The following is a 15,404-nucleotide window of genomic DNA, read 5'->3' on the forward strand; positions in this document are numbered from 1 at the left end:
CCTTTTCCAGACAGTTTCTCTTCAGTGCTGCGGTTCCAAAATCAAAATGGCTGCATCAACTACTTGGAGAGGAAGTCTGAAACAAGTGTGAAAAACGAGGCGCTGCTGCCTTCAGAGGCGGTCGGTAATATCACAACTCAGGCGTTTATTTGGTTGTTTTTGCGACGCTGCCTGCCTTTTAAAGCAGACTGGGGGGTGTGTAGTTGCACGTACCTAAAATGGAAAGGGGAAGAGGGTTTCTGTAGCATCTAGCTAGTCTCTGAGTCTTTTTTTCTATTTTAATTTAAACTCAAGTACAACACAAAATACCTACAACAATTGACATTCATTACATCAAATCATACAGGGGTACAATCACAGTCTCTATAGGCTTAGGTGGACAAGCTGGTAGGTAGATAAAAAAAATTAAAATAAAAACCTTATTGATAAATCTTCTGATACATAAGTCACACATGACTCATAGAGTTCTTACTGCCTTGGTATTTTTTTTTAACTGATTCAATGTCATTTCTAAACTCAGTCATAAAACCAGTAAAAAAAAAAGGTTTAGAAGCACTGAATTTGTTCCTATGGATGTTGTATTCAGCATATAGAAATAACAGATTTATAATGAAGTATTTATCTTCGTATTCAGCTTTTAAGTCAAACATACCGAAGAAAGCATCCTTAAATCAGAATGAAAAATCTGGGATTAATACTATATGAATGAATTTTAGACTCTGTGGGTGCTTTGGAGTCTAAAACACGTAGACTACCATTGTGTTTATTTATGGGATTGGGAATTTTCTCTCTCCACTCATACGTGGATCTCTACACTGTTAAAAAGTCACTTGTAGCACGATAGAAAGATAGATAAAAAGTAATTCCTTGATGCTTTAGGGGTTAAAGCAAAACAAATTGAGTCATCAAACCTAAATATAGACAGCGCATTAATCAATCAGTAGGCCTACGTTAAGTTATTAATCAATTCATAACCAGATGTATCGCAAAGTTTAACTTGTTGCAAAGGGGTTTGTCTAGGTGTGTTGGTGCATAATAAACACTTTAAAAAGAGAATAAACAATAAAGCGAAGCCTAGGCTGCTGCTAACAGTCAAGCCTATATGTAGGTCTATACAACATAAATACAGAATAGACACATTATGTAAAAAGACACTATACTATTTATAACAATGTACAATAGACCTATCTGTTTTAGAAAGGGAAGAAGGAAGGCTGTATGGGTTTGGCATGGGAGCGTGCCTATGTTCCCACATTTCTAAAATTTATTTCAAAATTGGCACCTATGTTCCCACAATTCCAAGATTTCTTTTTCAAAAATTAGTTCCTTTGCTCCCACATTTCTTTTACATGAATTTGTGGCAGATTTTATCCCCCCTTTTCCCAATTTGGGGTTAGGGGGTTAACCCTAACCCTAATTTTAACCCTTGTGTTGTCTTCTCACACTTTTGTTGATGCTTTTTATCGATGTTTTTAACTTTTTCTTACTTTTTTGTCCCTTTTTTCCACACTTTTGATGCTTTTTTCCAATGTTTGTCACTTTTTTTGACGTTTTCGACACTACGTAACACTAACTTAACTTTAGTTTTACAGTTGTTTTTGGAATTTATTATCAATAAACCTCATTTATAGGAAATTCTACCTAATGTTTGAGTTAGAAAAGCAGAAATTAGGAATTATTTAGACGAAAATTAAAGGAATGGATGTTGATGGATAATCACAGACTGGAGTATGTCAACTTTTACTCAATACTATTTTAAACCACTTCAATTTTTTTTTCAAATGCTATAAAATTGAATAAGACACCCAAAATGAATTAAAGTAGAGATTTGTACTTGGCACAGAGCGGTGTGTGGAATCAATCATGTTATTTTGGGGAATTAAAAAGAACATTGATATAGGAAAACGGGTCAATTTGACCTGCGAACAACATGAGGGTTAAGAAAAAAATCTTAGGACTGTGGGAACATAGGACCTAATTTTCAGTGGAAAAACAATCTTAATAATGTGGGAACATTGGGTTGTGGTATCACTGGGCTGACCTGACCGCTTTGGCAGGGTGTGTTAAAATATTGTTCAGGGCATGTGCAAAGTCTGTCAGTGGGGTCCTGGGCCTCGTTGATGAGGCCCACTAGTCGGGGGAATACTTCTTGTGGCAATATGTTTTGGTCCCGATGGACCGCGGCCTCCTGTTTGTGTCCAGAGTGGGAGGGGTCGGACATAATCAATTTGCGTAGTTTTCCCCCTGAAAAGTGTCAGCCATGTCATCATTGGACAAAGTGCATTCACCCATTATTGTAGCTAGTCTTGTTTTAGTTTGAGGGGAATTAAGTAGCTACAAAAACATCAGTTAGTTACACACACCTGTGGGCAGTGTCTTAACCAACGAGTTTTACTTTTCGCTTCTTCGTTCTGAAGTATCGGAGCTTACGAGCGGCCTGTGAAGGCAACATAGATCCATTCAGATGCTAATGAGGTTGAGGATAATGAGCACGATATTGAACAATTTAAAACGTGTATGACAGTCACTCAGGTGATTAATGTAATTGTCTATCATCTACACATGATGTGGTCGATGTCAGGTGCGTGCCTGGGCGCCTGGGGAGCTCACCTGGTAGACCAGGCGCCCACGTGGAGAGGCTCAGTCCTCGACGCAGCGGCTCAGGGTTCGAGTCTGATCTGAGGCCATTTGCTGCATGTCTTCCCCCTCTCCATCCCCCTTTCCTATATACAGCTGTCCTGTCTATTACAGGCTAAAATGCCCAAAAATGATCATTAAAAAAAATAATTGCATGCCTGTGTATGATTATACTTCCTTAATATGATCAATTGAAAGTAAACTGTAGATTTGGGCCTTTTTACAAACACACAGAGCCACGTGAGCATTCAGCCTGCATGCTTGTCCATTACCATTAGAGCTCAGAGTTAGACTTTTTAAGTGATCTATACTGTAAAAATGGTAGGCAGATATTGGCAAAAATCGGATTTTTAAATAACCAAATATTTGTATCGGTCGCGCTCTACTCTGTAGCTCTTGCTGGGTGTCACCACTTTCTCGAAACATGTCTGAAACCTATTTAACACATCCTGTTTTAGGAAAGAAAGGGTTATGTGCAGGTGTTGGTCAGTGCTATGTTGGTGTTGGTGCTGTGTACACAAAGCCTGAGGCGTGTGTAGATGTTTTCATGAGAATATGTGTTGACTGGGTTATGGATTGACGCATGATGTGTGTGTGTGTTATCAACCTAGATGACATAGCCAGTGACAATGGCGTGCATGGTGAGAACAGTAACGAGTAACCTCCACTGCTGGTAGGTAGGTAGGTAGACAGTAATGAGCATCCCAGCGTTAGTTTCTTACATCTGCCTCACACAGGGGGGAGGGCGTCATTCATTAAGTGAGATTAAATCACATCTAATGCTTCAGCAGCATGTCCCCGAGCCAAAAGCCACCCCCCTCTCGCTTTAAAAATAGACAAATGCATTTCAGAAAAGATTTGCTCTTTTTGTTGGTGGCGGCTTGACAACCTGTTTTAACGTTGCGGCAGCGTGACTCGGGTGTCACAGCGTGTGGGAACAAGAGGACGTGCAAAGCGATGTTTTTGGACGTTGCCCTTTTCCCGATTCCACACCCACCTCCTCTTCACCAGCTCGCGACATGTTCTGAAGCAGTGCTGCTTTGCTCCCGTCAGGGCCGATCACCGGTGAAGATGGGCTGGACGTGGCACCGCTGGATCCACAGCGACAGCCCGGAGCGACGCCGGACAACATCTCGCTGAGAGTAAAAAAAACAGGATGACATCAAATCCAAAGCAGAAACAGTAAAAAAAACAAAAAAAACATCCCCCATCGAGAGAAAGATGAGCCTTGTAGAATATTCACTTCATAAATTAGTTTTATTTTGATACAGTTTGTAGGTATGCTCATTTCAATGTTTTCATTTTTTTATTAAATGAAAGTAAATGATTTTCTGGAAACAAAAAGCCATCTTGAGGTAAAACCCTGCACGCCTTAAGCACCATGATTTTGTGTTGTTTCTAGTATGTACAAATACATATACTCATTTCTTTTTCCTTATAGTAACGTCTCATGTACATAAACACTGTATGTCACAAATATTCCTCTTTGCATTTGACTACGCATGTGTTTTCCATTTCCCCATGCACAGGTGTTCTAAACCTGAAGCATAGGCACTACATTTGTCCTCGTTTCAAAAGAAAAAATAATAATAAACCTTTAGATTCGGATGCACATGTCCAACCCTTTCCCTTCTACTGCTTTGGCAAAAGTCCCAAGAAACATGTTTTCATCGAAAATATTTTCATAGAAAAAGATCAGCTCATGTGACAGACATTTCAAGAATAGGCAATACATTCATTGGAACAATAACCCATGCACATTACAGCAAAGACGGGTTTTTTCCCCCCAGTTAGGCTTAAAGCCTTGAGTTTGCTTCTTTTTTATAGTTCTGTGTTGCTCAACCTTACTGATCGTACATAAAGGATATTCACAGCGCTGACTTTTTGTTGAACATCTTATCGGGTGTGTGACACAGTTGCAGTAGAGCTGAAATACAACAAAGGCAGACACGGTGCTTCGTTTGTCTGATAAACATTGAGTAGGTTGGTTTGTGCAACGAGAGCCCGACTGAACAAATGTTAAAGAAAACGTACGACGTAAACTCCTCTTGTGTTTGGTTTGGATTTTCTCCTCGGACTTGCAGTTGCAAAACATGTCTTTGGCAAATTGAATTCACTGATAGTCTTATATTTTTACATTCTGATGTGAAAAAGAAAAACATGTTCAAAGGAGGCTGTAAAACAACTGTTGTGCTGTTCTTTAAAAGGTCCTATGTGTAACAATTGAAACCCCTATGTCAATGTAAACTACTATTAGCTTTGATAGCTTGGTTATTATCAGTAAAATAAATAAAGAAGGCCGAGGCTGAGGCAATTAGCAGCCACTATTTAACACCATTGGTGCTGTATTATTAGTGTGCGAATTTCTCAAATCAACGGCCATATTTCCCATAAACTCTGTCCCGGATTATATTGCTACTTGTCTACATCCATCAATCTCTTTACAGAAAAGAACAAACATGTCTGAATTCATTTTTCTCTTGGCATTTCTCACCATCTATAATCTTCCATTGCCAGAAACAATCAAGCACACAACGGAACAAATCTGAGCCAGTGCCACACAATGAGAGTATTCTGTGTAGAATGCAGAGAGAGGAGCCAATCTTCTTCACGTGTGTTTACGCTAATTACATTAACTGTAATACTAACTCAATTTATTGTGGCAATGGCTTTCAATGTGATACACATATCACCTAAATCTACATTCTCCTGTCTCTCACTCACTCATACATGTGTGTATGTGTACATACGTACACACTTGACATCAACTAGTCAATGCTGAGCGTAGTTTAGCATGCAATAACTCTGCTTTATCCTGTAGTTGGTGTAGAAAACTCCTTCATGCGGATACCTCAGGCATGTCAGCGCGACAGACGTTAAACTTAAAACAGCTCAAGTTCAATAACACTTTTTTTCTCCTGACCCCTTTTGAAAGGGTAGGAGTTTTAAAACACGAATGAAAATCTGAAAATAAGAACTTTTACATCTGATGTTCATGTTATGTTTATACTTAAGAGATTCAGAGTTGCCAATTTTATTTTTAGAATTTGTATGCAAATTATAGTTATTCCTCTAGTAAGAGAAGTGAGTGTACAGGGAAGTCTTTCCCTTTTCTTCCCCCGACTTAGTCCCAGATAGAACATGAGGAGTAGTACAGGCATGTATCAAAAACAATCCGAAGCCAAACAGAGATCTAGAGAACAATATGCCTGCTAGACACATTACACCAATTCCTCGTAGAAGAGCAGGTAGGCCTGAGAGTTGAGTACCCTTGACTCTGGTACCATCTGAACAGTGGTATCACTGATGTACACCCACTGGCCCTGGGAGCTGCTGCCTGCATCCCTGGCACCTGAAAACACACACACACACACACAGACACACACGACACACGACACACAGACCACAACAGACACACACACAACACACACACACACAACATACACCGACGCACCATCCCACACACACACACACACACACACACACACACAGAGTTGTTTATAAGTCTGACTAAAACAGAGAATATTGCATTGAGTTAACTAAAGCAACTAAAAGGCAAAAAAGAGAAGAAAAAGTGAGGTCTCCTGCAAAATACTGGTCACTTTCGTGAACAGCACACAAACAGATGACACTGGAAACTGACAAAAGGTCTTTAAGGAGCTCAAGAGAGCCAAACCCTGACCTGACAGGTTCCTGTGGTGCTGCTCTATTTTCTTCTGGGGAGCACGCACTTTCACATACGCAGTGTAGTGGCCCCCCCGCATTGAGCCACTATGTTCAACAATCCCATACAGGTTGTAGAGGACACGCTCACCAGCTGCCAGGTTCTAGTAAAAACGAGAAAGAGGGTTAGCAAAAAGGTACACAGAGCTAAAAACAATAAAAAGGAAATATACAGAGATGGGGGTCTGCAAAAACACTACCAACTAAGGACTTTAAAGGTCTTGTGACATGGTGCTCTTTGGATGCTTTTATGTAGACCTTAGTGGTCCCTAATACTGGGAGACTCTTTTATATAGACCTTAGTGGTCCCCTAATACTGTATTTGAAGTTTCTTTATGTAGACCTTAGTGGTCCTCTAATACTGTATCTGAAGTCTCTTTATATAGACCTTAGTGGCCCCCTAATACTGTATCTGAAGTCTCTTTTATATAGACCTTAGTCTCCCCTAATACGGTATCTGAAGTCTCTTTTATATAGACCTTATGGTCCCTAATACTGTATCTGAAGTCTCTTTTATATAACCTTGTGGCCCCCTAATACTGTATCTGAACTCTCTATAAGACCTTAGTGGTCCCCTAATACTGTATCTGAAGTCTCTTTTATATAGACCTTGTGGTCCCCTAATACTGGATCTGAAGTCTCTTTATATAGACCTTAGTGGTCCCCTAATACTGTATCTGAAGTCTCTTTTATATAGGCCGTAGTGGTCTCCCTTGGGTATGACTGGAACAATGAGATTCTTATGGATTCAGTAGGCCCAAATGTATTTACGTGTGATGAAGTTAGCCCCGTTAGTAGTTATTTAACTGTAGTAAGACTTTTTTTTGTAATTTAGCAAATATGTGTAATAACTGGTACCAACCCAGAAATGGCTGCAATTTATGAGACATAATTGAGCATAAGAAAGGCCATCACACATTTACACATTCACACTTTATTTGAAATAATTATTTCTTTTATTAGTGGTTAATAACTAGAAAGACTTGACACGCAGTGCTGAGCTGCATCTCAAATAATTCTTTAGGTTCCCAGCTTTTAAACAACCCACACCACCTATATGTGGCACATATTGTTCACATACTTTTTATCTACCTCTGAACATCCCCTGTCCTCCATCCCCAGCCCTTTATGCTAAAGAGGTTAAACATCTTTTATCACAAGTTTGACAAAGTACACTGATCATTTTTCAATTTTGGATTAGAGGCTTAATACCTTGCAGGATGCCGAGCAGAATGGAGCCAGATCCAAGATCAGGGGGAAGTCAACATGGCGGTTCACTTTCCGTAAGTTCATCCCTGTCTTGAAATACAAAAACAGAACGGCGGCACTTTAACGGACTGTAGACCACAACAAAAGCCCCACAACGTCACCATTTAGGATATGTAAAAGTAGGGCTGGGCAATATATAGATATTATAATGATATCATGAGACCAGATATCGTCTTAGATTTTGGATATTGTAATGTTGTAATATGACATAAGTGTTGTCTTTTCCTGGTTTTAATGGCTGAATTACAGTAAAGTGATGTCATTTTCTGAACTTACCAACCTGTTCTATTATTTGCCTTTTCCCACTTAGTCATTATATCCACATTACTGATGATTATTTTTCAAAAATCGAAATATTTTGAGACAGCACCAGTAGTCAACACTACAATATCGTTGGGATATCGAGGTACACTTCTGAGTCAAAAATATCGCGATATTTGATTTTCTCCATATTGCCCAGCTCTATGTAAAAGACACACACTACTGCATTAAATACACTATTGAACGATCTGCATGATTAAATGGATGGCAAAAAAGGCAGCGTGTGGCTTCTCACCTGATGGAAGCGTTTCAGATGCAATGTGATGACAGGAGGCAGCAAGGATATCAGCATTTGCTTCCGAGCACTGGTGTAAATCTTCTCCACCTTCTTGTCTATGCCAATAACACAAAACACACAGACATGTCAGGTTCAACAGTTAAAACATGCATGCCGTTTCATTTAAACTAAAAAAGTTGTGTCAATCTCTGGAAAAAAGGATTTGAGTGATTAAAAAAAAATAATACACTGAACATTGCAAGTGTTCATTACAGGAACATCTGGAGGCATGGAGGAAATTACAAAAAAGTGAGATTTTAGCCCTTTATTTTGATACTTGGGATAATTTGCACTTGCTCTGAAGTCAGCAAACACACCCTGCTACCAATGACACGGTCAGTTGTCAGAAATATGAGAAGTAAATTATGCCACAGGAGTGGATTAAGAAGTTTTTATGGCTGTTTTCCAGAGCAAAATGTGGAATTGTTGGAATCTATTTCATCTCAATGTAGGAGGAAACTCCTAACTTTTTTCGGGCCAACAATCAAGCCCACAGGGGATGAGAATTCAATATTCTTTTTTGGGGGCAGTTTTTTTTGGACCTTTAGGGACTGGACAGATGAAGAAATTAGGGGGGTGGGTGATGACATCAGGTGGGAGTAGAACCCGGGCCCGCTGCATCGAGGAGTAAATCTCTACATAAGGGCACCCGAGAATTTAATATTCTAAAGATTAATTCTGTATGTGGAGTGTCACTTTAAATATTAATTTATACTCTTTAATGATCCCCAAGGGGGAAAATAAAATTAAAGGGTTCCTATGAAAAACGTCTGATGTAATGATCAGATGTACAATATCCTAGCAATAATTCTGAAGATATTTATGTCAATCGTTTGTAGGTACGCGACTTGCAGACTGTTGCTCATTCTCAAAGCTCCTAAAAAGCTCTTTATGGTTTGCAGATGATTTTTCTTACCGGCTGAGCTGCTCTTGAGCAGCTGTTTATGTCTGCGTTCAGTGCAGCTCTCGCACAGCAGCTTGTTGTTGCCCATCAGCAGTTCTACAGAGGTGAACTGGTGGAGGCAGGACTGGATGGAGCACTCCTTGGAAGTGGGTGTGTAACTGTGGGACAACGCCTGGAAGGCCCCCTGGTGGTGTTGATGGTGGAGGTTATCTCGGGACTGCGTCTCTCCCTGCTCCTCTGGAGAACAGTGTGTCGAAGGAGGGCAGTCCCCAGAAGAAAACCCGAGGTTGACTTTAGACACTGCAGTTACAAGCTGCTCTACGGCTCCACCTTGCCTCTTGGAGGATGATGCCGAGGGGGAGGAGGCAGAGTTGGGTGTAGGGGATGGAGTGAGGGTGGACATGTGCCCGTGGCTGTGGCTTGAGGGGGAGATGCGTGTGGCCCACTCGCTTTCTGAGGCTTCACTGTCAGCGTCATTACTGCTGTCCTGAGCACCTGAGTCTCTCTCACTGCCGTCTGATAGGCTGCCAGCAGTGGCCATCTTGCAGACAGAGACACCACGGGCTGATCCACCAGCTACCCCCTCCTCCTCTGGCCGCTCCGCGCTGCAGCCTGCTCCCTTCTCCTCCACAGAGCTCGAAGACCTCCTGCTCTGCTGCTTCTGGGGGGAAAGAAGAACAGATACAGTACATCAGCCCCTATCAGAGATGCAGACTCATGGAAACCTGACATGTGACATGATCTTGATTCATTTGCTCTGGCCATCTGCCGACATCATTTTTTTTGCACGACTCAAATGTGAATCAAAGCCTTGCCAACATAAGCAAGTAAAAGATTCCGACATCCTTACGTATAACATTTTTACAAGAGACTAGGGAGGAATGCTTTAAATGCTGTGACTTGGTTACAGAAATTAGCACATTTGACTCTGAGGAAAGACTTTTGCAAGCTACAATAGATATACTACTTTTGTAAAGATGGCTGGAAACTGACACTGAAATAATAAAACGTTTCTCTCTGGCCCAGTATACAGTAACACAAAGATATGTAAAGACAGCTTGGTGACTCGTTGCAGTAAACAATCTTCCACCCTGTAAATCATCTCAAATGTCCCGTGTTGTTTAGCCTGATGTGCCAGATGCCAAATATTGTGCAAGCGTTGTGGCTCTCAACGTCGAAATAGGGCGTGACACGGATGTGAAATGCTTTACGTACCAAATTTGATAAATATGTAGTGATAATTACACATCTGAAAAGTTATTCGCTTACCCACCATGAAATGAATGTGTTTTGCCCATGCTTTGCACATTGCAAAAATATGTATGCACAGTATGTGTGTATATCATAGAGCTGGGAAATATATTGATATATCGATATCGTGATATGAGATTGGATATTGTCTTAGGTTTTGGATATCGTAATATGGCATAAGTGTTGTAGTTTCCTGGTTTTAAAGGCTGCATTACAGTAAAGTGATGTCATTTTCTGAACTTACCAGACTCTTGTAACTGTTCTATTATTTGCCTTTACCCACTTAGTCATTATATCCACATTACTGATGATTATTTAACAAAAATCTCATTGTGTAAATATTTTATCAAAGCACCAATAGTCAACACTACGATATCGACATTGAGGTATTTGGTCAAAAATATCGTGTTGTATGATTTTCTCCATATTGCCCGGCCCCAGTATATCTGTCTACATCAGTTTGAAGACATTGGGAGAAAACATGTAGCATGATACAGAAAAACAACAAATGAACAAAGCCGTCAGATCATTTCACTGAGAAGCATATATATAAACAGTACCTGTCCGTTCAGCTTCTTAGTGTTTCTGTTGACCGAGTGTGCTGCGGAATGAACCTGCTCATTGTGAGTCACGTGGGTGTCTTGCTCCCGGTTGCCCTTACCCAGCTTACCAGGGTTGGATGGTTTTGATATCTGAGTACAATAAATAAAGCATCATCCAAGTGGAATCATAAACAGTATAAGGCAGAACTTGTGCTGCAAAAAAACAATTAACGAGCAAAGCCTTGCATATCTTGCCATTGGTCAAATAACTGTGGCACTTTGTTTTTCTTACTCATTAGGTTAGGTAGACTCTATGAGAGTAATGCTGTTTTTCCACTGCATGGTACCTACTTGATTCGACTCTACTCGCCTTTTTTGGTTTTCCATTAGGAAAAAAAGTCCCTGGTACCTTCTAACAGGTTTTTTTTTTTAGTACCACATCAGCCAAGGTTGCAAGCGAGCTGAGCTGATACCAAAAGGTGACGTAAAAACCAGCAGACTGCTGATTGGTCGGTGAGAATCGTCACTATTCACGGCATCATCATTGATAGCGACAGACGGTGGGGTGTTGGTTTAAGTAGTTGAGCCAGGCGTTTTTTTCTTTGCTGCCTCCAGCTTCTTCTGAAACTAAATGGGTCTTCTGGCTGTGGCAACAGCCACATGCCGAAAATCAAAAGCAACACACCTTCGACGCTGTTTGCGTGTGTCGCGTTAGGTCACGGCAGTTTCCCGCTACGATGACCAACCACGCTCGGAAAGAGAGCCGAGCAGGTACCATTAATGGAAAAACGCCATAATACTTATCATTCTTTAACATTATTTGCATATATTTTCTTATGAACAATTGCGGCAGCTCACTCTTTCCTCTATGATGGGTAAGGATATGTCTATGAAAGCCTCCTTCACTGTGGAAATCTGAAAGAGAAATCACATGTCACAGGTCATTGTCGGCAGCATTCATTACAATAGCAAATCAGCTAGTTGTTAACAGTAAACTTATTGCTACAGATTTTCAACAGGTCTGAGTGGAGTTCTGGGAAGCTGCTGTTCTGTTCTGCTTTTCACTCTGCAGCTCCTCACATGGTGCTCTCTACCGTCAAGGATGTTCATTAGTTTTCATAGTGGCACTTGCTCTGAGCTCCCACTTTATTGTAACTGCCTGCTGCAGTTTGAGCTGGTCCTTGAAGGGCTTTTTTGTTTTGCTTTTTCTGTTGACTTCGGGATTCCTCCGTTTTATTTTTCACTACATCCTGAACCTGATTGGCTCACACAGACTCACACAGTTCACCTACGTACACTTACATGCTCACACTCTTCACACATAATTGTGTTGGTCAGCTCGCCAACAAAAATGCAGTCAATGAAGTTCATCTTCACGCCTTCCTTTCCGTATGCTAGTGGGAAAGAGAGACAGTTTTCAATTGAATGTAATAAATGATGTTTGGCGATTCAATCCACTAAACCATTATGGCCACTATTATACCTCCAATAAAGGCTGAAGACTAGTTGTACTAACCTGTGTCGGACTAGAAATGCATATGTACCGTATTTTCCGGACTATAAGTCACACTTTTTTTCCCCATAGTTTGGCTGGTCCCTCTAATGAATATAAAAATTATATATCATTTAACATTTTAACAACGGATGAAGAATTCAATGGATTCCCCTTACTGTAGCTTCAAATAATTTCAGTGGAGTTACTGTTATTATTTTTCGCATCATAAGACCGAATTCTATCTAATTGGATGGGAATATACGTTGCATTTGACGCACCACTACAAGACGACTCGACAGATTCGGCGGTATTCATTCACGTCAAATCATTGCGGCCTGATGGCGGTAACGTTAGCACATAGCATGGACGGCGACATGATTGAAAATGAAGAAAACAGAGATCAGAGAGATTCGGCAGACAAGCAGCAAGACATTCCCATCATCCTCGGCCTTATCTGAGAGAGATGTTTGAGATATCCACATCAGCAATGACCCCTGGCCAACGTGCTCTAAAAGTACGGGGAAATACTTAATTACTGTCTGTTTAGTAATTTATATGTTATCCTTTTTCTTTCCAGGAGCCATATTTAAGCCCACACACATACATGTAGATTCCTTTGAATGTTGAGGGGAAGATTAAAAAAGAGAAACTGGATCTGTGAATTCTCAGAGAATCATAAATGAATTCATAACTTGCTACTCAGTCACAATCATATTAACCTGGAGTCCCAGTCTCTGTCACAATAATCATATATGGGATGTTTTAGGCCTGTTGACAGACATCCATTTAAAATGTAGCCAATGGAAAATAAAGAGCCTTTTTTCATGTCCACTGAAGTTTCTCAGCGTGCACTCTAGTAATACAGTATGTGTGAGGTCCAGGTAGCTTTGCATTAAAAATGGCAAGGCTTATTTATTTTTTATACTTTTCCAAGCCTTTGTTACTTTTACTTGAGTAAAGAAGTTAAATCAGTACTTCTACTTTTACCAGAGCATTTTTAACACAAATATCTGTACTTCTACTTGAGTATGGGAAGTGGGTACTTTTGCCATCTCTGCTTATTGGTACCTTGCTTGTTGGACTTGCTATGTTAATTTAGGCTATTTAGCCTACCAGGTATGTTCTGTTTGCTATTGTGCAGTTCAATAACTTGCCTTTCTGGATTAAATGTCTGTTCTTGGTCTTGGATTTTGTGAAATACACTTCTAAATAAATGCAACTTTTCTTTGTCTTTTTTTCCTCTTCATGATACATTTTTTGACTGATGCAACTTATACTCCACAGCGATTTATAGTCTGGAAAATACGGTAGGCTTACTTTTTGAAATAAAGATGACGTTAATTATCTAATTCTTCAGTGTTAACAGTCACATAAAGGCCATGTATACAACTGGGCTTTGTTGATAATATCAATAGAAACAGTTAAGGTTTATCTAACATAGACTGGCTCAGTCTTCCATCAAACCAGCCTTTGCCTGATTAGTAACTGAGCTGTATTTCCATTTACTTCCACAAGATGGGACTATTGATCTTGGCCATGTATCCACTACAGCGAGCATATGAACCTTTGACTTGGCGTTTGGTCTCCTCATCCGCTGTCTTTTCTGTGGGATTGTTGAAAGCCTTCAGAATTCCCGCTTTCACCCTCTGGACACAACAAACACAAAATAATATAAAAATGGTCACTTAAAGTGATATTCCTAAATGCAAATCAAATGCATGAATTAAAATAAAACTCACTCTGGGATGTTTTTTCTTAAATTCCCTCTATTACATCCATTAGTGAAATATCAAAGTCTAGCCTATAGATCAGTTTGACAGGTATACCTATTATAAGCATCATTAGTGTAAAATAATTATTGTGCATGTCTAAAAACATTACCATGTAAATCTCTTAATGAACAGTGTTTGTGTGTGTCTATACGTTCTTCACAGGGCCGTCTCATTGAAGGTGACATGGTCAGTGAGTGTGTTGGCGACAGAGCTGTGAAGAGGCACAGCCACAGTAAAGCACCAATCAATAGATAATTGGCCATGGTCTATGTCTGTGGTCGAGACCAGTCAGCCCCCATTGTCCCGGAACCCACGCACTGGAATGGCTATTTAGGTCAAAAGTCCTGTTAATCCCAGCCCGGACAGCGTTCACCCCTCAGTCAGCAGTCAAACCAGGCTGAGGCTCTCCTACTAATTAATTACCAGTAACCCCCACCCTCCCTCTCTCCCTCCATAAAGTAACAGCGTGCACTGTCCCACACGGGATGGGCCCAGGGAGGGGGTTACAAAGGGCGGAGAGGGTTGCTGGTACAAGGGTGCAAGGGTGGAAACTAAAACGAAGACGGGGCGAAGAAGGACAGTCCATGCCCTGGGAGAGTAATACCTACCGTCTCAGCTAATTGGTGATAATTGACTGGGGCCAAATTAGCATATTTAGATCTCTGATACTAATGGCCAATCAACACAAACACTTAGGGCCTCTAAAAGGTTGGCGACACCCACTTCAAAAATGCCTTCATCGGAGGCACTCACGCAGGACAGTGTGTGTATAATGGTTAATTGGTATATATGTATATGAATTACTCAAATATGCCTATTCAAAATGAATGAGTTTATTCTGGCTAACTCAGGTATAGATTAATTGCTGTCAGTTTTAAAATATTTGTGTCATGTTTTTCCAGTCTTTGGACAAGCTACATTAAGAAACCTTCTATTACACATTTCATATTTATTAGAAAAGTTGGTAACTTGTTTAATGTTTGCGTTTATTTAAAAAAAAAAATTCAACAATGTAGGCTAAAATGCCACTTGTGCTTGGCTGTATAAATGAGTTTCTGAGTGAATGAATAGATGAGGCCGTACCCCCTCCCTCTTTACCTCCTTGATTGGATTGGGAGATGGGCTGATGAGTGAGTGAGTGAGTTTGTGTGTGTGTGTGTGTGTGTATGTGTGCGTGTGTGTGTGTGTGTGTGTGTAGGAGGGGGCTGTGGGT

The 15,404-nt window shown here is 40.5% G+C and overlaps 2 protein-coding genes and 1 long non-coding RNA gene across 8 annotated transcripts in view; 1 reads left to right on the forward strand and 2 right to left on the reverse strand.

Moving 5' to 3' along the window:
• Nucleotides 1–121, reverse strand: part of pnisr (PNN-interacting serine/arginine-rich protein) — a 7,751-nt gene extending 7,630 nt beyond the window's left edge. For 2 of the 3 annotated variants that reach the window (XM_032519399.1, XM_032519401.1), the window contains exon 1: nucleotides 4–121. The gene's annotated coding sequence lies outside the window, so the exon portion shown is untranslated. The remainder of the gene's footprint in view (nucleotides 1–3) is intronic. The other variant, XM_032519400.1, reaches the window with a different exon arrangement.
• Nucleotides 1–15,404, forward strand: part of LOC116691634 (uncharacterized) — a 116,983-nt gene that overhangs the window by 90,064 nt on the left and 11,515 nt on the right. The gene's annotated exons all lie outside the window — the stretch shown is intronic.
• usp45 (ubiquitin specific peptidase 45) overlaps nucleotides 4,150–15,404 on the reverse strand; it is a 39,287-nt gene continuing 28,032 nt past the window's right edge. For 3 of the 4 annotated variants that reach the window (XM_032519403.1, XM_032519402.1, XM_032519406.1), the window contains 9 exons: nucleotides 13,984–14,065; nucleotides 12,227–12,318; nucleotides 11,783–11,839; nucleotides 10,943–11,074; nucleotides 9,144–9,792; nucleotides 8,186–8,283; nucleotides 7,573–7,659; nucleotides 6,320–6,464; nucleotides 4,150–5,989 (listed from right to left, as the gene is read on the reverse strand). In XM_032519403.1, the coding sequence (XP_032375294.1) occupies nucleotides 5,859–5,989; nucleotides 6,320–6,464; nucleotides 7,573–7,659; nucleotides 8,186–8,283; nucleotides 9,144–9,792; nucleotides 10,943–11,074; nucleotides 11,783–11,839; nucleotides 12,227–12,318; nucleotides 13,984–14,065 (1,473 nt within the window). In that variant the 3' untranslated portion in view covers nucleotides 4,150–5,858. The remainder of the gene's footprint in view (nucleotides 5,990–6,319; nucleotides 6,465–7,572; nucleotides 7,660–8,185; nucleotides 8,284–9,143; nucleotides 9,793–10,942; nucleotides 11,075–11,782; nucleotides 11,840–12,226; nucleotides 12,319–13,983; nucleotides 14,066–15,404) is intronic. The other variant, XM_032519405.1, reaches the window with a different exon arrangement.

This window comes from Etheostoma spectabile, chromosome 6, assembly GCF_008692095.1.
Source record: "Etheostoma spectabile isolate EspeVRDwgs_2016 chromosome 6, UIUC_Espe_1.0, whole genome shotgun sequence".
Classification (NCBI taxonomy): Eukaryota; Metazoa; Chordata; class Actinopteri; order Perciformes; family Percidae; genus Etheostoma; species Etheostoma spectabile.